This window comes from Mustela nigripes, chromosome 4 (genome assembly GCF_022355385.1).
Source record: "Mustela nigripes isolate SB6536 chromosome 4, MUSNIG.SB6536, whole genome shotgun sequence".
Lineage (NCBI taxonomy): Eukaryota > Metazoa > Chordata > Mammalia > Carnivora > Mustelidae > Mustela > Mustela nigripes.
The window spans coordinates 22,111,595-22,138,123 of record NC_081560.1 but is presented as its reverse complement, the minus strand read 5'-3'; the positions used below and the strand labels follow the sequence as shown (position 1 = coordinate 22,138,123).

Here is a 26,529-nt window from a genome sequence, read left to right as displayed (position 1 = left end):
TAGGAAAACACAAAGTAAAATGGTAAACATCCTAAACTCTATAGTTTGGTCATACCATAAAATTCCATTCCAAAAATATTGTGAGGTAATTTCTGGCCACAGTGAAACAAAAACTTAGAATGCTAGAGGTGTCTGCTATTCTGACAATGAAAAAGGTTCTATCACTTTCCTTAACTGCTGGCACAAATACAACTAATAAGGTGCACTGATTATCAGAATATCTTCTAATTAAGAACCTCTGGCAGACTGGGAGACTTACAAGGGACTGTGACAGGTTATCTAATCTAGTTTCCTTGAAACAGGAAGATCTAAACCGTTCTATTTAGAGAGGAGCTGACCTAACCATAAAGGCCACTGGGAGAGCTCAGCATCGTTTTCCAGCTATTGTCACTGCCCATGACCTTTCCAATTGGTCTCCATTTACTCATACGGTTTGGCTAGCTCTTGCTATATGCCATTGGCAACAAATTCCACTGCAGAATGAGCATGGTATCCCCCCTCCACCATTTTATCAACCATTAAGCAAACCATTAAGCAGTCCCTCCAGAACCTTGTTCTCAACTAATCATTCCTCTTACTCTGCTCTGGTATCACCAGATTTCAATCCAGACACACAATGCCTGCAGCCTGTTCCTGGGAGAGAGTCCTCCTCACTGCTAATGCGGAGATGTACACAGGCAGTATTTCAAAAGTTTGTTTCCAGGCTTGTCACCTGGATCTTACAACATAGTTTTCTATTTTTAGGAAGTATAAATGAGGGGTGCCTGGGTGGCTCAGTGGGTTAAAGCCTCTGCCTTCGGCTCAGGTCATGATCTCAGGGTACTGGGATCAAGCCTCGCATGACAGGAAGGGAAGGAGGCTCTCTGCTCAGCAGGGAGCCTGCTTCTCTTCCAGTCTCTCTGCCTGCCTCTCTCTGCCTACTTGTGATCTCTGTTAAATAAATAAATAAAATCTTAAAAAAAAAAAAAAGTATAAATGAAAAAAATAAAAGTGTTAAGTGGTGACAGAGTTCCCACACTAAGGGAAGGCTATGGTTATTACAAAAGATTCTAAAATACTCTGTACTTCTGAAAGAGGACATAAAATGACAAATTCTTAATTTTCTCTTGAATGCTTCTGTTTAAGTAGCTGTGGTGTGACGGAGACCACTACAGATCCTGAAGGCAGACTTCAAGGTATTTTCAAGACCTTTAGATGCTGAAAGCCTTAAATCTAGGTGCACTGAATATCAGAATATCTTAATCAGAATATCTTCTAATTAAGAACCTCTGGCAGACTTATGTCTGTATTTTATTGGAAGACATAATCCCCCCTCCGGTCTTAGGTTTATCAAAAATATTATTATTATTTATTAGCTACGAACAAGGGCCTTTTCTGGTTCATCTGAAGAGAAAAATGGAGCGGGGGGGAGGGGGGAGACACAAGTGGAAGAGTTAGACAGAAAAGAGGACTGCCCGCAGCAGCAACCCAAGAGAAGGGACAAGAGGACAAGAAAGAAAAAAAAATGAAGTTACGTGTAAAGGTTTAGAGACAGTGCCCAAGATACAATAAACGAAACTGCAAGCAGAAAAACAAAGGAAAGAGAACAGTCTGTACCCTTACACACACACATCATTAAAACTAAAAGGAAAAAGGAAACTGGTGGGGAAACATGAGGGCCAGCAGGCTCTTAGCAAGCTACCAGGTGAGAATTCTGGCCAAGGATAAGCTTAACGGCCTTCTAGAACAAAGGACAGGAAAAGTGTAGACCCAGACAAAGATGGAGAGGGACATTCAGAAGTTACACATCTGCCATATGTTAAAAACTATATCCTTCTATAATATAAAGGACCTTATTGTATTTAGAAATTACACAAAAAATGTTTTTAATCTCTTTAACACCCATGGATAACAGTATCAATGTTTTGGCATTCATACTTGGAATTTCATGGAAAAATTACAGTTACACTAGAGAAGATTACCATTTTTCTGTGTATTCCTTTATTTATTTATTTTTAAAAGATTACATTTATTTGTCAGAGAGAGAAAGAGAACTCGAGCACAAGCAGGGGGAGCAGCAGGCAAAGGGAGAGGCAGGCTCTCCGCTGAGCAAGGAGGCTAATGTGGGACTGGATCCCAGGACTCTGGGATGATGACCTGACCTGAAGGCAGAGGCTTAATGGACTAAGCCACCCAGGCGTCCCTATGTGTTCCTTTAAAGATGGTGTTTAAAACTTTAGGAATGACTATAAGGCATTTTGCCCATTAATATATGCCATAATTTAACTACTTTATTATCTACTGGGCCACTTAGGTTGCTTCAAAGTTTTAAAAACAAGTTTTAAGAACAACACTGCAAATTGCACACTCTGATACATTAATCTTAGTGCACATCTCTGAATCGTAAGATAATTTATGCAAAAATCACTAAAAGGATATAAAATCTTTGTCAATCAACATATACTGCAAAGTCAGCTACATGACACTTGCCAATCTGACAAGTTCTGTATCTCCCACTTTTTAAAATACGCATTCTTTGGAATAGACATAAAACCGTTTTGTATCCTATGCTTATTGGTTACTTTCCATTTTTATTCAAAACTGCTCCATTCCTCCTCTTCGTAGATGGGATCACTCATCTTTATTTCACCCCCACAGCAACTGCGAGTCTGCGTTTTCTCTGGAAAAAGCATTCTCTTAATAGACGAGCACCTGCTGGAAGCCATCTGGGGAAGGATGGCATACGGCAGTCTCTGGAGCAGCTTCTCTGCATGAAACAAAATCTTCACTGATGGGGGATGATGGGGAGTTCTGAGAGAGTATTATTTCTGAAGTCCTTATGCGCACCTTCACAATTCTGAAGCTTTTTTCTAAAACTATATTCTCAACACACGAAACAAAATCTTTCTTGTAAAAGCCTATCTCCTTCCATACACTTTCTTCCCTGACTGAGGTACTAACTCACACCTCTCCTAAACAGCAATGAAATGTTGTCACTAAAGCCCATGCATTATTTTATTTATGTGGGTCTTCTCTCCTAACTAGTGAGAGCCTTCTGTGACCTTCCTAATTATTAGAAGACTGCGATCTATCCCAAGTGGCTAATACATTGGTCACCATCAAACATGCAGAGTTCACTTAATTCTAGCATCTCATTTTCTAGAAAAGGACACAACGGTCCAGATGAGTATCATTCTCTTGGTCAAGGAAAACCAGGGCCAGAAGCACTCTTTCCTGATCACCAGTCTACGGATCAAATGCACTCTCCCAACTCTACGTAGCTGGGGATGCCAGCAGCACTGGCATGCTAGGAAACTTTCTGGATGAAAAAGATAAAAATCTGAACTTTTTTTTTTTTTTAAAGATTTTATGTATTTATTTGTCAGAGAGAGAGAGAAAGAGGACAGAAGCAGGCAGAGTAGCAGGCATAAAGAGAGGGAAGCAGGCTCCCTGCCAAACAGAGCCTGATGCAACGCTCGATCCCAGGACCCTGAGATCCTGACCCAAACCAAAGGCAGAGGCTTTATCCACTAAGCCACCCAGGTGCCACAAAAGTTTGAACTTTCGAATAAATCAGAACTTAAAGATTCAGATATGATTTATTTCAAAGTGGTCTCTCTGAAAAGCCATGCAAATATCTCAATGATGTTACAACTGATCAGAGGAGCTTTGTAATTTCTCTTTTGAAAGCGCCTTTAGGGCCAGTTCATAAGAAAATCATAATTCTTAAACTAAGGAAATTTCAGAATTGTGTATCATTTTACACCCCAACTGATGTCACTCAGTTTTTCCATTTATCCTATTCTGTGAAATTAAATGAACTTTAGCCATTTCAAAAACTTATATCCAGCTTCAAAGCATCAAGATGACTTCATAAACATTATCACTAATGATACTCCAAGAGAATATAACATTCCAGAAGGTCAGCTTAAGATGTCAGAAATAATGATGGCATTGAGAAACTTCATAACCTCTTTATATTCCTTCTGTAAAGTCTGTTTATATTCCTTCTCTTCCCAAAGAGATAGCTTTATTGCCATTTTGAGGGGAAAAAAAACCCAACTTGTATAATGATATAAATTGTTTTTAAAGGGTATTTTTAGTTAGGCAATCATGACCTACTGAAAATTCTCCAAAACTTATATAGAGGATACCCCAAAAGGTGAGCATGTCAAATAACATTGAGTATATACTGAAAAATGCCTAGCAAATTGTTTTAAAGTAAATACATCAGAATGTAAATGATAATACCCATTGAGGGACAGAATTATGAGACATTTTTAATTTTTCTTTATTTCTGGTCACCTGGATCTGCTTACATTCCTACTAAGACTATGGGGCGATTATAAAATAAATAAGTAGCAATCAAACATATATATACACACACATATTAATATTCCAAGATCTAAGCAGTAAGGAAGCTTCATCTAAATTTGCACATCTTAATATTTAAGAGCTCAAAAACCTGGCTCAGGAAGAAGGGTATGCCTAGATACTATAGAGGCAGAATTTTAAAAGAATCTAAGGTTGGGATTCTCTAATCTCCTTGCCCTTCTATATAATTCTACAACTACCTACAACTCAAAAAGGAAACCTTCCCTATTCTAAATGAGCCACTAGCTTTCAAAATGTTTAAAGCAAATTCAACAGTTATTATATTGTTGATGACCTGAAAATAGGTCACCCCCCCAACTGATTATAACTCTCTTATGCAATGTTCCTTTGAAGGAAACAAGCACAGCTTGTACAAATATTTCAACTACTTCTACTTCCCTAAGAGAAGATGGTACACATCTGTAGGTATTTCTAAGTTCTGAAAGCACATACAAAGGCAAAAGAAAAATTATGAAGAAGTTAAATCAGCCTAGTCATTTGTCTCAAGCAATTTCATATTACATCATTAAAAGTACATGGGCATCTGCTGTGTCACTGGTGAATAAATAAACAATGCCTGAAGTTTAGACATGTTTACTTTGAAAGTTATGATGAAATAATTATCTGGAAAAATATGTTAAGATAAGGTTTGAGAAATAACTACATTTCTGCAGGATATGTAACTGCTTTTCTGTATAGTTCACTGTTAAACAGTTATATTGATTTCTTTCTGACTAGGAATTTAGGGCTCAAAACTATCAGCATACCAATTTTTAGTCTTTAAGCAAATGGACATATATGAAATATATCTGAATTTATATGGTTTATACATTCCATTTGTAAAGACTTAAAAATCATACTACTCAAAGTTCAAATGCCTGTACAGAAAGAATGGATCATCAGGGGACAGGCGACCACAACGTGACAGAAAAGCACCCCCTCTTCATCCCCGGCCCAACCCAAGCTGAGTAACACCATTCCATCACCCTAGAATGGACTGGGAATGACTGCTGTTCCACCCCTACAGGCATTAAGTCAGATATATTTGGGGATTATCTCAAGCTCCCTTCCTATTTCATCATCTGATAACCCTTCACCTCAGAGACCCTTGCAGCAAGGGGGAATTTCTAATTTAATCATTCAGAAAGTATCTTCTCCATTCCTGAGCTTAGAAAAATCATCCAAGGGACCTTAAAAGGAAATCACCAATTTATTCTTAAAATGAATGCTAAGAGCTACCAGCGTTAAGAAGGAATCACAGGCCGTCTGTATTACTTTTACAGCACAAAGCTTGTAAGCAGTAGGGTAGCTGGAGAGTGGAGGAGAAGCTACTACATTTTGACTAAGAATTAGTCTACGATGATCCTACCTTTTCCACGTTACTTATCTTAGATAGAAATGTGGAGGGCTAGAATCAAAATGTAAAGCTGAGGATGACTTTGGTCCACCTCCTTAAAAAACCAAACCAAAACCAAACCCAAACAAACAAAACAAAAAGTCTTTTTGTTGGAAGGTGAGTGGGCTGTGTGGTGTCTAAAGTCCAAGAGGCCTGGCATGAGTTCCAAAGATAAGCCCATGGCAGTAGCAAGACATACCAACCCTGGCAATTCAGAACATGAGGTCCAATGTGACTAAGAATGAATATATTCCAATTTTATTTTTTATTCTTTCTTAAAATTGGTCAGTATTTTATAGTATTTCAAACTCATCTTTAAGTGAAAATTTTAAAAGCTGACTTAAGTTTGCTGAGTTACTACCATTCCACAATCTCAAAACCTTTAAAAAAAAAAAAAAAGGTGTCAGCCTTTCATCAACTATACCTCTATAGCATCTGATGCTAACAGACCTACATTGTCACTAAGGGCTTAATGGGGGGGGGGGGGATGGGTTATAGTAGTATGGCCAATTAGGGCAGAGAGAAGATGAAGGAGGAAAAAAAGGTACCTCTTTATACAATCCCACTGAGGCTCCCACTCTACTCTCTTCGGCTGTTTAGGGGGCTAAAAAGATGAGGAGCAGAGAGAGCAGAAAAGGGGAATTTCACTCCTAGGTACCCACAGCTGCAGTGAACAAAAGCAGAGGTGGCTCCAGAGAGGATTCTTAATGACAGAATTAGAATAAACACTATGTAACATTAATTCTAGAATAAACACTATGCAATTAAAAGGAGATTTAAGGTATGTTTATTATTTTACTGCTTAGCCTGAATAGACACTGGGCCTTAAGACTGTTTCATCTGACCCTGACAGAAAAATTTAGTTATAATCATTACAATCAGGCAAAGGTATATTTAATCATCTATCACACTGTGAAGTCCCACAAAAAGTCCCTGATTAACTGAATTTTTCCTTTTTAGGCTTTGGTGAAGTAACCATTTTTGGAATTATCTCTCACAAAATGCCGATTTTTTTTTCCTTTTCTCTGTACTTTCAAAACTCTCTAATGAAAAAAACTGAGTAGTTACATACCTATAGATGGAGATTTGAAAGGGTATTTATCAGGAAGATCCACTCTAACTTTCCATACTCCGCCTTCATATGGTGCTGAAATAAAAGTAAAAATGTTGAACATTAGAGCTGTGTCTCCACATTAAAAAATAAACCCAAGTTTAAGTGAAACATTAAATCCTAGCATCTTTTGAAAATCTTGCAGATTAATTAATTCCACATTAATTCATCAGCAGGTAGTCTATGTTCAGATTAAAATAACTTTTCTTTAAAAGATGTAGAGTTAGAAAATAAGATTTGTGGGGCGCCTGGGTGGCTCAGTGGTTTGGGCTGCTGCCTTCGGCTCGGGTCATGATCTCAGGGTCCTGGGATCGAGCCCCGCATCGGGCTCCCTGCTCCGCGGGAAGCCTGCTTCCCTCTCTCTCTCTCTCTCTCTCTCTCTGCCTGCCTCTCTGCCTACTTGTGATCTCTGTCTGTCAAATAAATAAATAAAATCTTTAAAAAAAAATAAATAAAAATTAAAAAAAAAGAAAATAAGATTTGTTTCTCCCCTACATTTACCTGATTTTTAAAGTATTAAACACTTAGTTCATAAGAGCTTCCTATTTCAATCTTCCCTGTTGACCCCTCATCAAAAACAAAAAACAGAAAAGGGGGGGGGGGAACTTACCCAAAACCATCCATGAAAAAAACTAAACAATAGTATTCACAATTTCTGTTTTAAACTGTCATATAGAGTAACTATGGTAAAAGCAAAATTTTCTGACTGGTTCTAGAGTTTCATTAAATTTACTGTTCAAATACTACACCTACCTCCACTGATATTCTCATTACCTACTAAGGAATAGAGAAAAAGAGAAACTGAAAAAGAAGAACACATATATGAACACGTGTACTTACTTCCTTGTGGTCCATAAAACTTCACTACAAATTCATTGAGTCCTCCCAGGATCGTAACCTCATGTTTACTCTCAATGCTAAGGTGAAAAGTAAAGGAAAGTACACAGGCTTTGTATTACCTGGAAGAACTAAAGATGATATCCCCAAGATATGCTATGTAAAGTGTTACCGACATTTGATTTGAAACTGATAAAATATGAAATATACGTAGTCGTTCTGGTCATTTAGAAGGCAATATATACTCTTATGAAAAGAATGCGAATAAACTTCAGATTCAGACACTGGTGTTCAAATCCCAGGAGAGCCACGTACTGGGTCTGTGGCCTACACAACATAATGTAAGCTCACTCCCCAAGCTTTTGTTATCTTTGTCAATCAGGAAAAACCACTTCATAGGATTTCTGTGAGGATCAAATGGGTTAAGTATGTAAAACACGGAAACTGCATTTTGTAGATAATATAAAGGAAATAAAGGCACTTAGTTTTAGTTTTTCTCCCCTCTGCAGTCTCTCCTCGCTAATCTACCCCTAGTGAACCTTTAACATAAACCCCATTATTCCCTTTAGTCAAATTCAAAAACTTAGCAAAATACCAATTCTCCTAAACTCGAAATGCTATGCTCCTAAAGCTAGGGATTTACTTAAGCAAAGTCTCCACCCATTTTCCCCCTGGCTTAGAAGAATAATCAAATAATTGTGATGTCACCTTCCTACAGGTACTATTAAATGCAAAACAGCAGCAGAATCAATCAATAAATCTTATCTCTAGTATTTATTTCACCTACCCTTTCCCTCCCCTTGCAAACCTCTCTCCAGCTTAGGTCGGCCTCTAGCTTCTGGCATGTTCTAGGGCTCCAATCACAGGAGTACTTATGTGTTGTTCTCTTCCTCAGAAACTTATCTGCCCCTGAGACTCTTAGATGTTTAAGGTATTAAGATTCAACTCTAAAAACCAAACCAACCCGCATCAGTAGACCTGTTGTTTTCTATTTCTTCTTTGTGGTCTAAACAAATAATAACTCGGGGATTTTAGGTAATGAACTTTGGGGGGCCCCTCACAATGAAATTAAACAAGAAAACCCCAAACAACCACATATGGAAAAGGGGATCTCGAATGTCACAATGTAACTGAACAACAACAAGAAAACCCCAAACAACCCAATAAAGATAAACTGGTCTCACCGTTCTCCACAGCAGTGCAAATCACATTTTAATTACAAGAACTATTATACCAAAGGCAAAGAAACCAAAGAAATTTTAAAATGTTCTCTTACACAGAGAAAAACAGTATTTTTAAAGATATGAAATTACATATTTGGCTCTCCTATCCTCTGTCCTACAGGCCAAAGAACAGAGGGGCTGGGTGTAATTTGGCAAAGCCCTTCCTCAAAAGCCTTGAACAATCCCCACTAGAGATATTTAATAGGACAATTTAGTCTATACTAATTTGATCTCATTCTTTTCTAAATGAAAACTGTTTTAACAGCATGCACACTGAAAGGACTCAAATAGTATCCGCCCTGGAAAATACACTTTATTTCTCACTTGGTCAAATGACACAAACATGCATGCATTGGTGTACAAAACTCTTCTGGACCAGTCACCCTCTGACACGGCAAAATATTCCAAAGTATTAACCGGTTAAAATTTGTTTTATGGGAATCTTGCATGATACCACTACACCAGCGGCGCTGTTTAAAATTTGTTTTAAAACAAACAAAAAGCACCTCGAGTTACAAGTTAAATCTAGTTACAATAGACAAAATTAAATATAAACAATAAAACCCTTGAAGAAAACAGACTTTTTAGAAAATCATCTTGGGGTGAAAAGACTTCCCTAAGAGTAACACCAAAGTCAGAAACCAGAGAGGAGAAGATTAGCAGATATAAGCACACACGAACATTTAAAACTTTTATATTGTAAATGACAAGATTAAAACTAGGAAGAAAAAAATTATAGCATATGACCAAAAAATGTAGATTACAATATAAAAGGTTATTACAAAGCAGTAAGCAAAATTAAAGGGGCACCTGGGTGGTTCAGTCAGTTAAGTGTCTGACTCCTGATCACAGCGCAGGTCATGATCTCAGGATTTTGAGATGGAGCCCACGGGCTCAGAGTCTGGGCACGGAGCCTGTTTAAGACTCTCTCTCTCTCTCTCTCTTCCCCTTCTCCCTGGTTCTTGCATGGGTGGTTCAGTGGTAGAATTCTCGCCTGCCCTTCTCCCTGGTTCTCTTTCTCTCCCTGCTTTGCTCCTCCCCCTGCCCCCTTGGGAGAAGAAAAAGAAGGAAAAGAAAAAAAGAAAAATTAGAAACCCCTTGACAGAGAAAGACCAGGACAGCCAAGAAAACTGAATGAGCAAAATTAAGTTTTAAAAAAGTTCAACTCTTTAGTTTAAAAATTAGACATTTTTCACTATGAAAATGAAAGGGCTAAAAAAAAAAAGAAAGAAAAAAAATGAAAGGGCTGATGAAAACCTAGTGTTCAGTGGAGTATAAATTCACATTCCTGCGGATAAATTTAGCACTGTGTTCCAAAACTCAAAATAAATTTATTCTTTTATTCAAATTTCACTTTTATGAAGTTTATTTTTTAAAAAATAACCAGACACTGCTGGTGGGAGCGTGATACAGTTTCAACCACTTTGGAAAACTGTGGGCGTGTTAAGTACACATACATACACCCTACGCCCAAGAGCATTCCTCCCACTAGAGAGCCATATAGCGATGACCACCAACACAGAGGTTTCAGAATGCTCACAGCACGATTTGGAATATCCAAAATTTAGGTTACAACCCAAAGGCTTGTCAATAAAAAAGATAAACTATGATTGTCACCCAGCAGAATACTGCACAGCAATAAAAAATGAATTCCAACATTTGAGTGTATGAGTCTCCCAGATATTACAGTGAAAGAAACCAGGTACCAAAGAGCACATGCAATGTGATTCCTTCGCTACACATTTCGAACAAGCTAAATGAATCAATGGTGTTAGGAATTAGGATAGTAGTCACTCTAGTGGGGACAGCAATCATTTCAAGTGGTTCAAGGGGGACTTCTCTGGTGCTGATTAAACACTTGTTCCACTTATCACTGAGCTACAAAGATTTGTGGACTTTTCATGTATATGCTACTGTTTAACAAAATGTTCACTAGAAAGACAAAAGTGTATCTGAAATGTGCAAATATGTTTACTGGAATATGTGACATTTAAAAATGGAAATTAAATATTTATTAAAAGGAACTGATTTAATGGGTTATTAGCGATTTTATACAACAGGCTGCCATTATATCCACTAGTGTTTACTGGTGCCTGCTCCATACCCACAGCTCCTCTAATGTACGTTTCTGCTCAACTTGAGATATCCAGAAATAGGTAACTGAATAAAGTAATACAGGTAAAGATATCCCCGTCATTAAACAAAACCAAATAAATTCACAAGGAAAATGAAAAGAACAGAGTAAGGTAGAGGATTCAGAGAGTTTATCAAAAGAAGTCATAAACTAATTCTATAACCTAAAAATCTATAGAAGCAACATTCCTCATTAGAACCAATCTGCTATGAATAGCATTGGTGGACAGCAATTACTCTTAATTAATCATTTAAAGTTATAAGTTATCCACATGGATGTCTTTTCCAGAAAACTTAAGATATTTCTATCCTTGACAGGTATGCAATAAATCTGGGTTTCTTCCATTTTGTGATCCGAGAGTCAGTCTATGCTTTTATCTACTTTCCAAAGAAATTCTCTTTTCCCAACAGTCATGTTAAAATGAGATTAGAAGTAATGCTCCAAACCTACCCTTTCCCACGATCCCTGGTACAACCCTCCTGTCAGATATACTGGGTCTGTCTTTAATTACACATTATACTGTAAATTGAAGAATTCTTATAGTCCATTTTGTTTGAAAACTAAAACTGAACTGAATGAAACCTTTAAAACTCCTACCAAGTTGGTAAAATGAAGAAGCTGTGCTAAATTTATAGTGCCTTAGAATGGTACAGACCACTGAATCAAATGGAAACAAAGAATTTAAGTTTAGTTGAAAGAAAACTGCATTAAAAATAAGCCATTTCATCACCACGAATGAATGACTTGCCCACAAAAAATATGCAATTACTTGACTGCTGTAACCATGTGTATTTATGGTAGAGGCCACGGGTTTCTTTCTCCTCTGTTGCAAACTCAAGGGCAAGGAAGGCAAATGAGAAGGCAGGTTACAATGACAAAAATAATTATCTATTTCTGAGACGTGCTGGTCAGGCTAGTAGGCTGGCGGGAACGCACTAGAAGGTTTCTTGATTCGCCTCTCAGTTACAAAGCTCGAACACAGAAAATACCCCTCAGATACTGTTCCGGTAAACATATGTCAAATAAACCCATGAAGCCACGTTTTACTCACCTATGATCTAAGTTATTCGCAAAATACTGCTTTTTACTTACTAAGCATTTCACTCTTCAGGACTCTCAGCATTTTCAGTATAATAATGATTAACATTCACGGGAACCCAAGCTCGTTTCACTTTTAAAATGCCAGCCACCCACCACCTTATTTTCCCTCAATGGCATTATGATTACACAATCTAATATTTAAAGGTTAATGCCAAACTGTCAAGAGATAACTGACATTCTTGGCAAAACGTGTCTATCGGGATTTTAGAAATGGCTTTTATATAGTTCTGGAATTTTCCAGAAAGAGCGCCAAGGGCTAAAAGCCTGTGCCACAGGATTGACGTTAACAGGTCAAAGACCTACAAATCAGACAGCATTGTTTCCTAAGTTGACTGATAATGAGCTTATAAAATAAATGAGGGCAGCCTCTCTGAGCTGTGTCCATCGAAGTAAGGGAATGGGGTGAAGAATGCGCTTCTGTGCAGAAGGTAGAAGCAATCTCTGTGGCTTTCTGTTCAGACCAGTCTGTTTCCAACCCTCCTTGAGATGAATCATACTACAAACATTGAAGACACTTGCCAACCTTTACTCACTACCTAGTATTCTTGATAAGAACGTGGCATGTCTATAAAACCATGGATGTGCAAAATATCACGAAAATAATACTTCTGGGTTTACACTGTTGTTGTTGTTTTTTCCTAAAGATTTTATCAAATCTTATCAAATCAAATCCTAAAGATCTGACAGAAAGAGATGCAGCAAGAGCAGGAACACAGCAAGGGGAGTAGGAGAGGGAGAAGCAGGCTTCCGGTCAAGCAGGGAGCCCCGTATGTGGGGCTTGATCCCAGGACTCCCGGATCATGGCCTGAGCTGAAGGTGGATGATTAATGACTGAGCCACCCAGGGGCCCCTGGGGTTATGTTTACAAGGAATACTTCTCCTTTAAAGACATACACTGAAATATTTACTAATTAAACTATAGGATGTCTACAATTTGCCTCAAGAGTTAGAAGAAAGGTATTGAAGAAATGGTGTAAGCCCTGAGGTGGGAATTCCTGAATGTGAATGAAGCCTGGGGGTTTATCACACTGTTCTTTTATGTTTGAAATTTTCCATTAAAGTTCTTAAAAATTAAGAATGTAGTCAGTTATTGGAACTTCAACATTTAACAAGCCTAACAGTGTAGAACTAAGACGATGTATCTCTTTTTTATAGATTTATTTAGAGAGAGAAAGTAGGCACACATGGGGGGAGCAGAGGGAGAGAATCTCAGGCACACTTCCACTGAGTGTGGAGGGAGCCCCACGAAAGGCTTGACCCACAACCCATGAGATCATGACCTGAGCCAAACCCAAGACTTGGGACACCCAACTGAGCCACCCAGGCACCCCAATAATTATAATTTAAACAAAAGTACATCTGTTAAAAAACAACAACAACACACAAAAAAGTCATGTACAGTAACAGAAGCTCCTGGGTGACATTAAAGCTTAAATTAAAAAAAAAAAAAAAAAGGTTTTGAAAGGTTTGTATTCTTTACATTAGTTGAAGGGAAGACTTTTATACCAAAGACAAATAATGAAAGCAGCAGAAATAAAAGCCATCGAGAAAACAATCATGGGGAAAAGAATGCAAGACAATAAGAGGGAAGGAAAAATCCTTCTACCAGCGATGAAATAAAAAAAGTAGCTATTTTTATCATTCATCTCACTCTGGGCAGCAGTAATACAGGGTTGAGAGCAATCAGCACAACAACATACAGGTGTCAGTATCTCCTAAAGTCAAGCAATTTTATTACCTAATCCTCGACAAAATATTTTAAGCTTTCCACATGAAGTGATAGAAATCTGTTAAACTGAGCTACAGAGAATAGTGTTAGCATCTCTTAAATCCACAAAGGATCACAGTCTTTATTCTATTAAAAGTTGGTTTACTAAATATTCTATAAACACACACAAGAGCCATAAGGCAAACAAAAACTACTCTTTTTAAAAAGATTTTTATTTATTTGAGAGAGACAGAGCAAGAGAGAGAGCATGAGAAGGGGGAGGGTCAGAGGGAGCAGCAGAATCACCCCCAACCCCTGACCCAGCACAGAGCCTGATGTGGGACTCAATCCTGGGACTCCAGGGCCATGACCTGTGCCAAAGGCAGTTGCTTAACCAAATGGGCCACCCAGGCGCCCAAAGAAAAAAATACTCTTAAATGAGCCAGCCTCCAAGAGGCTTAAAGTTTAGCAAGAGAACATGAGATCTGTACATTAAAAAGTAAATGCAAAAGCAGTTTGCTACTAGGGAATAGATTTCTTTCAGTTTGTGGGTATAGAGATTTACACAGGCCTCGAACAGCACAGGAGGGATGCCTGGGTGGCTTAGTGGGTTAAGTGTCTGCCTAGATACAGCACAGCTAGAAGAAAGCTCCAGTGTTGCTAGGGATGCCCGGGTGGCTCAGTCGGTTAAGCGTCTGCCTTTGGCTCAGGTCATGATCCCAAGGCCCCAGGATCAAGCCTGACATGAGGCTCCCTGCTCAGCAGAAAGCCTGCTTCTCCCTCTGTCGCTTCCTCTGCTGTACTCTCTTTTTTCATGCACCCTGACAAATAAAAAAAAAAAAATCTTAAAAAAAATTTTAAAAAGACATCTCCAGTGTTGCTAGAATATCTCATTTTCATGAGAAACCAAAGAACTAGATTTCTAAGCCAGTATCTTAATTTCTTTATTTTATTTTATTTTTTTTAAAGATTTTATTTATTTATTTGTCAGAGAGAGAGCGAGAGAGCAAGCACAGGCAGACAGAGTGGAAGGCAGGGTCAGAGGGAGAGGGAGCCCGATGTGGGACTCGATCCCAGGATGCTGGGATCATGACCTGAGCCGAAGGCAGCTGCTTAACCAACCGAGCCACCCAGGCGTCTTAATTTCTAAATGCAAACAGAGCAACGTGCTCCAAGGTCTCTCTCAGCAAAGCTTTCTTCTGGGACCATCCTACTTACAACCACATACTGCTACATTGTTACCAACTAATATACAATGTATTTTACTTTATCACTTGTCTCCTACTACTACAATGCAAGCTTCTAAAGGCAAGGATTGTTCATTGCTACGTTCCTGGAGCTTAGAAGAGTACCCAACACACAGTAGGCACTCAATTAACTACATTAAATGAACACATGAATGAAGTTGCCAGACAGGCACAGCCTGGAACTGCCAGTCTGAGATCTAAGTATAGTTTTAGCTTTGTCAGACAGGGAAGGTGATACTATTAACAGCGAAGTGAAGCACAGGACAGAAGGAACAAGTTTTTTATGGAAGATGCTCAGTTCGGTTCTGAACACAGAAGCCATTTGAAGTATAAATGGATAAGCCAAGTGGCCATATACTATAAGCAGCTGGAAAACTGGTGATTTAGAAGGAGTCACCTCACAAATCACTTAACTCTCAGCTTGTTTCCCAATCTCTAAGCAAGGGGAGGGGCCTGGGGAGAGATTAACTACCTCATTCACAGGGATGCTGAAGCTGAAACACCTACAAAGAAAGGTACCTGGCCCAGCATCTGACACACAAAAAAAAATGCAAAAAAATTTTTTAAACGTAAAAGATACACAAAACTGACTAAAATTAGTTTCCACAGGACTAAAATTTACTTAAGCAACAATTCTTTTAATATCTCAAAAACTGTTTTCTTCTACGTATGAGACTCCCCTCCACCCCTGACACACACACACACACACACACACACACACACACCTTTCCTGATGTTATTATGAATAATGGTTACTGTACAGCATCACAAAATACAATGATGCCACGAAGAACTAAAAGGGCACATGTTTATTTTCTGAGATAGAAACTTCCCATACTGTACACTGAAGGCATTGGCAGTTTCTTTTCCTTTATTATTATTTTTTAAAATCATCTCTACACCTAACATGGCGCTCGAACTCATGATGCCAAGATTAAGAGTCCCATGCTCCATCGACTGAGCCAGCCAGGTGCCAGGTGCCCCTCGCACAGTTGTTGTTGTTGTTTAGCTAGATTTAAGAGCTGTCACTGGGCTACCAACCTTTAAAAAGTTATCTGTAGGGACACCCGGGGGGCTCACTTGGTTACACATCCAACTCTTGGTTTTGGCTCAGGTCATGATCTCACAGGTTGTGAGGTTGAGTCCTGCTCGGTCCACTCAGTCAGGAATCTGCCTGGGGAGTCTCTCCCTCTGCCCCTCCCCCTGCTTGTGTTCTGTCAAGTGTGTTCTGTCAAGTAAGTTAAGATCTTTAAAAAAAAAAAATCTTGAGGAAAAAAAAAAGCTTTTCATGATGTTATAGCTTGATTCAAAGATAAAAAAACACTACGTTAAAAACAAGCCATCTACTCAAAGAACCCCTTATAATCCTAAGGATGATAATGACATTATGGTTATTTACATAACCATCATTATTTTTAAAAGAGGCCAACTATGTAGTTGTTAACTGAAAACATCTGGGATTTGCCCTAAAGTACTTCAGAGAAGAAAAGATGTGTGGCAAAGTCCTGATAACTACAAAGTTTTAAGTGACAAAGATTCATTAAACTATCTTTGCAGGGGTGCCTGGATGGCTCAGTGGGTTGAGCCTCTGCCTTCAGCTCAGATTCCGGGTCCTGGGATAGAGTCCCTCTGCTCAGCAGGGAGCCTGTTCCCCCGACGCTGCCTGCCTCTCTGCCTACTTGTGATCTCTGTCAAATAAATAAATAAAATCTTAAAAAAAAAAAAAAAACTATCTTTGTGTACAGTAATAAAATAAAAACATAATAAAATTCACTTTAATTTCTAAAACTACACTCTGCTTCTATGGAAGGTGATACTGTCAAGGAACTAGTTTAAAATCTAACAGATTTAAGATATAGCTTTGAACTGCAGAGAAAAAATACTTAAAAGATTCCCAAGACCAAAGACACCCCAGAGACATAAAGTTCACAATGAAAACCTAAACAAATGATCTAGAAAAACTGTTTAAAAAGTTGGTTTGGGTGGGTGCATGTGGGTGGCTCAGTAGGTTAAGCGTCCAACTTTTTTTTTTAAGATTTTATTTATTTGACATAGAGAGATCACAAGTAGGCAGAGAGGCAGGCAGAGAGAGAGGAGGAAGCAGGCTCCCTGCCGGGTAGAGAGCCTGATGAGGGACTTGATCCCAGGACCCTGAGATCATGACCTGAGCCAAAGGCAGAGGCTTAACACACTGAGCCACCCAGACGCCCATTAAGCATCCAACTCTTGATTTCAGCTCAGGTCATGATCTCAGTCATGAGATCGAGTCCTGCACTAGGTAGGCTCCATGCTGGTTGTGAAGCCCACTTAAGAGTCTGCCTATTCCTTTCCCTCTGCTCCTCCCCCACTCTCTTAAAAAAAAAAAAATTCTTTAAGGGAAAAATTTTTTAAAGTAGACATATTAAAAGACAGTGGTACCTAATTACAACTTCCAGGTCCCCTATTCTCGGTATGGAGGCAGATGAAGCCACTGTCCACATGTCAAGAGAAGTAAACAGAAAGAACCCTGTCATTCCAGAGGCAGACTACCTAATCATAGTAGGCTGGAGAAGAAAAACAAATGAATCACAACCTTAAGAATGACAACAGCACCTGAACTTGAGAACTTTGAAGTCAAAGGCAACATATAATTTCCCCATAAATGATACAGAAACATGCAAACAGTCTGGTGGCCCTCTGCAAAATCCTAATGGAAACAAAACTTAAAATACATCTTATCTCCCCTTCTGGGCTGTATGCTTCTTTACCGTGCCATCCACAGTTTCAGGACAAGGTGCATCAGGAAGCAGCTTCTCAAGAAGCTAAATTTAATACAGTTTCATGGAATATCTATGCAGTGTATCTGGTTATCCATGCTTCCAGTGTTCTTCTCTAATAATCTTTGAAAACTTTACTTCCTTTTGTTTTAAACATAGTAGACCAGTTTTCACCCTAACACTTGAGATGTAGACTGCAATATCACTCAATGAAAACAGTTAAGTTAAAGTGTTTTATAATCCCTACCCACAGACATTCTAATCAAGGCATATGTGAATCATTTACAGTAAGCAGTGGATTTTTTTTTTTTTAAAGTAAGCTGTATGCCCAACATGGGGCTTGAACTCATTACCCTGAGATCAGGAGTCTCATACTTTGCTGACTGAGCCAGCCAGGCACCCCAGCAGTAACATTTTTAAAGGAAGTATTTTCTTTGCCACTCTCCAAGTAATATATATTATATTACAACTGCGAAGTGCTGTGTAAAAATGAATAAATACAAGCAGTGATACCCACTCTACAGATGAAAATTATGGTAAAGTGAAAAGCAATGGATCACAGAAAATGAGCAAGAGGAGATCTTAGATATGTGGTTATCCGTTTCTTTTTATAGTCATCTCAAAAGTCATGGAGCTGCTTACAGAGAGATCCTGGTTCATAACCTGGAGGACTCTCTTTCCTTTCCTTGTCCATACTGTCTAATTATGAGTTTGTGTCCCCAGACACTAAGAATTCCCCACAGTAATTTTGTAACATCAATAAACTCAAGAATTTCTTAAAGCAAATTCTTTAAAATTCAAATATAAATGCCTGTTAACGCAGAGGAAAGGAGAAAGAGAACACACATGCACATGCAAACCGTTAGTGTGCCCTTACAAATCATTGCTCTAAAGCTCCAGTCCTAAGTTACCTCATTCCTTAGTTTTTTTCCAGAACATGAAGGACCAACACCTGCTGTTTCCTTTACTACTTCATGTTCATTAAGCATAGCAGATGCCAAATATGAACAACTTAACCTTGATTTCAGAAAAATTAAGCAAGGGGAAGAGAGCAGCACAGACTCAGGCTTTTTAAAGCAATACATGTGCAAAGGACTAAGTAACTGGTTCAAGTTCACTGTCATGATTTTATAGTGAATAGAGCAGAACTACAGACAAATACAGGGGACAGAGTGCTAAGTTAAAGCACAGTCTACCAGTGCCGAGAATGTGGCATTCCAAAACATGGATTATGTCTGTATTCAACTGAGCCTAGTTTCTATTGACCATTTGGAAGATTCATCAGAGGTAGCAGCAATAATTATGTGTTGGGAGTTTATTTTTTATTTACTGATTTTTTTTTTTTAAATACAGACACACACACACACACACACAGAGCACACAAGCAGGGGAAGCTGCAGCGGGAGAGGGAGAAGCAGGCTCCCCTGCTGAGCAGAGAACCCAATGCAGCACTCGATCTCAGGACCCTGGGATCATGACCTGAGCCGAAGGCAGACACTTAACTGTCTAGGCCACCCAGGTGCCCTATTTTTTATTTTTATTTTTTCATTATTTTTTGAAAAAGATTTTATTTATTTATTTGTCAGGGACAGAGACAAGAGAGAGCGCACATAAGCAAGAAGAGTAGCGGGCAGAGACAGAGAAGTAGGCTACCCACTGAGCAAGGAGCCCAATGCAGGACTCCATCCCAGGACCCTGGGATCATGACCTGAGCTGAAGGCAGCTGCTTAACTGGCTGAGCAACCCAAGGGTCCCTTATTTTTTAAAGATCTTATTGATTTAATTGGGGGGGGGGGGGGGGGAGAGAAGCAGGCCCTGGCGAGCAGGGAGCCCAATGAGGGACTTGATCCCAGGACCCTGGAATCATGACCTGAGCTGAAGGCAGATGCTTAACTGACTGAGCCACCCATGTGCCCCATGTTGGAAGTTTAATAAAGGCCAAAAAAATAAGGGAGGGGGGCAGATTAAAATGTAACCTAATGTAATACGGAAAACAGCAGTGTCTTCTTGATTGAAATTCTGCTAACAACTTTATGAAAGGGTAGTTAGTAGGCAAATATCCCTTTTGATATGTTCAAGTAGCTATTACAAGCTATATTTATCATCTTCATGAGTAATTAGTATGGAACTTGGATGAGAACTTTCAGAAGAAACTGGAATGTTGTTTTGTTTTTTTCAGAAAAGTCCACAGTGAAAATAAGCAAAAGAAACGTTAAAATGGAGTGGGGGAAAAATACTTATTTAAAGTACCCTTTAAACACCCTACCATAAGAAAATAACCCCAAAATGATTAAATAAGCAGAAAACCCTGGAAAGCCAACAGCTGAGGAGTGAAAAAGGGACGCGCTAGGTGTGCAGTGCGATACGGCGAGCATGGCTGGGGCTGTGCTAAGCCTCATACAAGTGACAGGTGACAGCACCGAAAGAGGACGCTTTCTCGCCATGCCAGCAAGACTGCTAGCTCAAGACCCTTAGAAACAATGAACACGCAGTAAGAAACAGGCTGTCAGGTACAATCAGGAAGTATGCAAGTGATACACAGTGATAGGGAAGCTAGCCTAATAATTTCAAGTAGAAAGTCTGAGGTTTAAATACACATAAGCTGTAAGAAATAAAGACTGTATTGTCATGAGGTACAGGAAGGAAATGAAAAATCACGTTTCTCACAAGGAGTACTTCCTGAATAATTAAACAATGTGAAAAAGAAAAAAGGTGTTTTTGTTTGTTTTTGTTTTTTTAGCAAAACCAGAGAAAACAAACCTAGACACACACAGAACAGTGGGTGTATATATAGTAAGAAAATTTGGCACTGAAAAGGTGACAAAACTACTAGGTTTCCTTCTCTCATGTTTGTACCACAGGGTCAAATAGGACTGACAGTTTCAGATGCCACCAAGTGAGAGGTAGGTGAAATATAGTGCCTGTCGTCCAATCAGATGATGTCATGTCAGACTATAAACTCTTCCATTTTTTTCACCGTTCTCTGCCCAGGTTCTGGAGTAAACCTGTCTTATAGGTTAAGTGAGATTTATTGGCTAGTTTTAGGTTTTCTTCCTCAATTGTCTTTTATTTTTTTTTTTAATTTTTTTTTAAATTTATTTACTTGACAGAAAGAGATCACAAGTAGGCAGAGACACAGGCAGAGAGGAGGCAGAGAGGAGGAAGCAGGCCCCCTGCCAAGCAGAGAGCCCAATGTGGGGCTCGATGTGGGCTCGATCCCAGGACCCTGAGATCATGACCTGAGCCGAAGGCAGAGGATCAACCCACTGAGCCACCCAGGCACCCCGCTCAATTGTCTTTTAAATGTTGAGTGGGGCCTAAAGCGGCCTTCCCACCCCCTCACTCTAGAGTCTCACCACCCAGATGCCACCAGCTTACTGCGCACAGAAGTGCTTACACACACACGCATTCACATCACAATACACACAGACACACAAGCATAAAGCGTTCTGTAAACACCTTTCTCCAAGTATCACATGGAGGACACCTTTATCACTACATACAGACCTAAGAGGCCCTCCCTCCGCCCCTTAATCAAAGAGTCATAACTTAAGCAGCCATCAGTGAACTGATAGTTCACTGTCTGTTTTTGGGGGGGGGTTGTTTTGAAAGATTTTATTTATTTATTTGACAGACAGAGATCACAAGTAGGCAGAGAGGCAAAGAGAGAGAGAGAGAGAGAGAGAGAGGAGGAGGAAGCAGGCTCCCCGATGAGCAGAAAGCCCATTGCAGGGCTTGAACCCAGGACCCTGAGATCAGGACCTGAGCCAAAGGCAGAGGCTTAACCCACTGAGCCACCCAGGCACCCGTTTGTTTGGTTTTTCACACTATTGCAACGTCACAACGACCATCCCGATACATGCCTATTGCTCTACTTTTTCAAGTTTCTGTTTGCAATTTCCAGAAGCGGAACTTCTAAGTCAAAGAGATATATACCTAATTCTGCTAAATGTCCTTCAAAAAGATTGCATTCAGTTACTTTCTAATCACCATCTTAAAAGCCAACCTGTTTTCCTCACACGCTCACCAATACTGGTATTTAAGCCTTCACACTGAAACAAAGTTCATCTTTAAACAGTACTATAATTGGCATCTACACTGCCAATTGCTGTTCACCAATTCAACTGCAGTCCTGACTGGGTGCCCCAAGGGAAAATGATCCACTCCACTGACCTTCCTCCCTGCCTCTCTAACACAGCACCTGCATGTGAAGGTGGCCCTTTAGGATTCATAAACAAAAATGCACTAAGAGATGAAGCACCTTTCATTAGCTATTTCAAAGACAAGACTAGCCAATAAATCTCACTTAACCTATAAGACAGGTTTACTCCAGAACCTGGGCAGAGAACGGTGAAAAAAATGGAAGAGTTTATAGTCTGACATGACATCATCTGATTGGACGACAGGCACTATATTTCACCTACCTCTCTAAATACGTAAAGTATTTGCACTTTTATATCTATGCCCCAAAGAAGATGTGAAGTTAACTTCTTGTTTCTTGGGTAGACCTAATGTTTTAAATAGCTCCTTATACCAAACTACTTTTGCTATATGACAGGATACAAAATAATACTCATGAAGATTTATACAGATTTACAGAGAATATCTTAGCAACAGCTATTTAACATTTTATGAAATAATTCTGGTCTCCAAATTTACTAAAAGCTGCAGTTTACTTGACTACCTAAAAACAAGAGATCCTGCAGGAAATAATTCAGACATAAAATGGTACTTACCTTCCATGTATTTATTTATTTATATACTACTTGATTTTCTCATTACAAATGCTACCAACTGACCTTCTCATTATGGAGTATCACAACTTCCACCGTCCCCCACATTCCCTCTCCCTGTCCACGGAACACAGGTGCAGCACCACTGCTGGTCAAAATCCTATGCAGAGATTACACTCCTAATGACCATGTTAAGTATTATTCACTGCTGAGACACAGGCATACAGTATATGACCAAGTTTTTTCTTTTCAGTACTTTTCCTCCGAGGAAATAAGCACTGTCTTAAACTAAGCAAACAAGAAACCAATGTATCTATCATTAAACTGTCCCTCAACTCAGAACTGTCTCAACATGTTTAAACACATCAAGACGAGTATTTGTATTTGAATGTTTTCCCTTACAAATTTACCTTTCTCCCTCTTTGGCTTGGGCAGGTAGCATGCACGCCACTACCTAAGCACATGCTGGCTGGAAGGCAAAGGAAGGGGACTCACAAAACATGCTAGCTGAAGGAAGCCAGAAAGGATTAACCCTGACCGCAATGTGCTCAGGAGTAATTAATTTCCCTGTTAAAAAGGAACCACTAACAGCACTTAACAAAAAATATTCAACATCTGCACTGTTGAGATGATGAAATCTACGACTGTAGAGTCACATGTTGGAGACTGACAGGAACACCAACAAAGTCCTAAGGCCCAGCCACCTCTCTGCCACTTGGTTTCAGGGTTTCCCTAGAAACTCCAAAGAAGAGGGCTTTTTTCCAAGAACACAGACTTTGTAAGAATACAAGTTCAGGATTCTAGTGGTTGGAGGCATGTACTCATTAAAGTGAATCTCAGCTTGATCATTTCCTTGCTATATGGTCTTGAGCAGGTCACTTAAATCTCTATATACCTTGTTTATCTCAATGTAAAAAAAGTACAGGAAACAGAAGATTAAGGAAAGGCTCAGTATTTGCTATTAGTAATAACCCAAAAACCGTATCTGCAGCTTTAGCAGGGGCCAGCTATCATTTTAGTCTGCCTTGGTTACTAACATATGAAACAAATTACATCTCTCAAATATTAAAGAGTTATATACATGAGTGACTTTTAACTTTAATATGCTCAGTTTTTTTTTTTTTTAAGGGGGGTGTGCAAAGGAAGAGGGACAGAGAGACTCTCAAGCAGGCTCCACCCTCAGCATGGAGCACAATGCAGGGCTCGATCCCACAACCCTGAGATCATGACCCAAACGAAAATCGAGAGTTGGATACTTAAACGACTGAGCTACCCAGGCACCTCTGCTTAGATCCTTATTATACTGATGTTAGCAATTACTAACAAGGGGATTATTAACCTATAACTTGTTCCCAAAATGGCCTTCTTACTAACCTCTATGCCAGTGAAGTCCCTTTCCAATTTTTTAAATTGCTACTTACCCTTCTTAGTCACAAATACTAAAGCTATCCCTGTTAGCACTCAAATGAGCTGAGTACTGTTCTAAGCCTTTTGTACTAACTCTGAACCCCCACATCAGCCAGGGAGACAAGTTATTATTACAAAGACAGATTCGTACCACATTCTTCCTCTCAGCCTTTCCAGTCACAATGGTCGTCTTCTTTCATTTCCTGAAACTCAACAAGCTCTCCTCCTCCTCCTCAGGGCCCTTGCAATGGGCTGCTACTTCTGGCTAGCTGACTTCCCTGTTTCTACAGATAGCTGGCTTCCTCTTATCCTTTACGGTGTCTCTCAAATGCCACTTCCTCAGATACCTTTCTGATCACCTGAAGTACACAGCCCAACCCAGCCCCAGTTATTCTCGATCTGCAGCCTTTTCTGCGTAGGTCTTACGAGAAGTACCATTTTGTCTGTTTATATCCTCCTTCACCTCCGACAAAATCAAGTTCCAAGAGGGCAGGAGCTTTATCTGATTTGTTCTTTGCTTGGATTACAATGGGCGCTTAGGCTCAGGTCACAGTGGGGTCCTGGGATTGAGCCCTGCGTCCTGCATCTAGCAACCTGCTCAGCAGAGAGTCTGCTTCTCCTTCTCTCTGCTGTCCACACTCTAATAAAAGGATAGGATCTTTAAAAAAAAAAAAAAAAAGTTGCCCGGTGGAACTAAGGAGGCTTAACGAAGGTGCTCCTAACCTCAGAGAGTGGGAAGGGAGAGGTATTTTCAGGAGGGAGCGATGCCAGTGGAACGGAGATTAATCCTTTGTTCTTACACGCCAACTACAGAAGTCTGCCCCAAACACGCGAAGATGACCCCCAAAGCTCAACTCAATACCAGTGCTAATAACTGAGAAGAAAAGCGTGCAAGCCATCCTGAGCCAAACTGAATGTATTTATGTATGAGAAGAAAAAGGTATCAACAGAAAGGGTCAGCCCTGTAAGCACTGAAAGAAAATTAGAGAAAAAGGTTGTCAGGGGCCACTGAAGAAACTGAGCAGGGGAGGAGGAGGAGTTTTTGTTCAAAGACAGTTTTCTGGTCACAAGGGATTTCTCCATTACAAGATGATGGCATCATCAGATTATGACAAGCCATTAAACATTTGATTCATCTCATTGTTTTTGTTCTGGTTCCTTCTCAGATAACCTTCTAGTTATGGTATGGGCTGCTAGTGATGTCTGCCTATAAGGAGACAGCACCATGCCCACGTGCTGTAAATAATGTACAGGTTTTCCAATTTTACCTTTCAGACTCATGAGCTTGGTTCACCTCGGGCCAGGGACAGGGCTCTGCCCTTATTTCACCAATTATATACTTGGAGGTTGGCAGTCTCTCTCCCAACAAAGAAAGAGGTTAGCCTCATTTCAAACAAAAGAAAGATGCTTAGGAATTAAGAAAAACATCTGAGGTGGATCTGAAGGAGGTGGTGAAGGAAGAGGGCCAAGCCAAGGATAATTCTAGTATTTTAGAACTGAATCATTTGGGAATGCCAATACCATTCAGCAAGAGAGCAAGAACAATGAGAGGGACACAAAGACTATTTAGGACATGTTGAATCTGCAGCCTCCTAAGGACAGCTTAGTGGAGAAGTCCAGTAGCCATCTGGCCATCCAAGACTGGAACTCAAAAGAGAAGGAATTTTTAAATTTTGGAGACACCTGTATTAGGGAAATAGATGAAATCACCCAAGGAAAGTACATCAGCTAACAAGGGATGAAGACCAACTGTGGAACCTGAGCAAACCCCAGGATTTAAAGGACAGAGAAGAGGAACCTGCAGGGTAGTCTTATGAAACAAAGACCGGTATCTAGAATGATTTTACACTTGTTAGGTGGTGATTCAATGTCAGATTTCAACAACTCCATCTGCAATTTTTTGACAGAGAAAGTACAAGTTTTAAAACAAAAAAAATTTAAAGTTACTGAAAAAGACACGTAATTTCTTTCAAATACCGTAATACGGCTTCCTGGGACAGGAAGGAAATCAATGAGAGACACCCTCCTGACTTCTTACCAGTACACTTCAAGAAGTGAAATAAAGCTTGTTGATAGAACACAGAATGTTCTTTTGGGACCTACTTTACATGTTTAAATCTTGCCAAGAGTTCAAAGTCCATGACGCTAACTACCTACCTTTGGATGAATTTCCAAGGCAGAGATAAAAGTTCCAATGTGTGTTTTAATGACTAACAATGGTTTTGAGAGACATTAACTACACACTTACACTCTAGAACAAGCCAAACCCTCATCTTCTAAGAGGTCTAGGATACGGCACAGTATTCTCCCCAACAGTGTCACTGGGTTTGTGACTCACTGAGCTGAAAACTCTGTCATCAAGAGCTATGTATTTAACTGAGAGCAATGCCAAGTGCTAAGAATTGAACTGTACCACACTTCCTCTAACCTATCATAGTTGACGGTTCTGCTGGAGAAGACCAAAATACTCCACAAAAAACACCTGGGATTTCGATACAAGTTGCAGAGTTAAGTGCAAACAGT

General features: G+C 39.5%; 1 protein-coding gene across 2 annotated transcripts in view; it reads right to left on the bottom strand.

Moving 5' to 3' along the window:
* The window catches only part of UBE2H (ubiquitin conjugating enzyme E2 H), a 102,969-nt gene that overhangs the window by 36,431 nt on the left and 40,009 nt on the right, over window positions 1-26,529 (bottom strand). For both annotated transcript variants that reach the window (XM_059396409.1, XM_059396410.1), the window contains exons 2-3: window positions 7,701-7,777; window positions 6,822-6,896 (exon numbers count right to left, since the gene is read on the bottom strand). In XM_059396409.1, coding sequence (XP_059252392.1) covers window positions 6,822-6,896; window positions 7,701-7,777 — 152 coding nt within the window. The remainder of the gene's footprint in view (window positions 1-6,821; window positions 6,897-7,700; window positions 7,778-26,529) is intronic.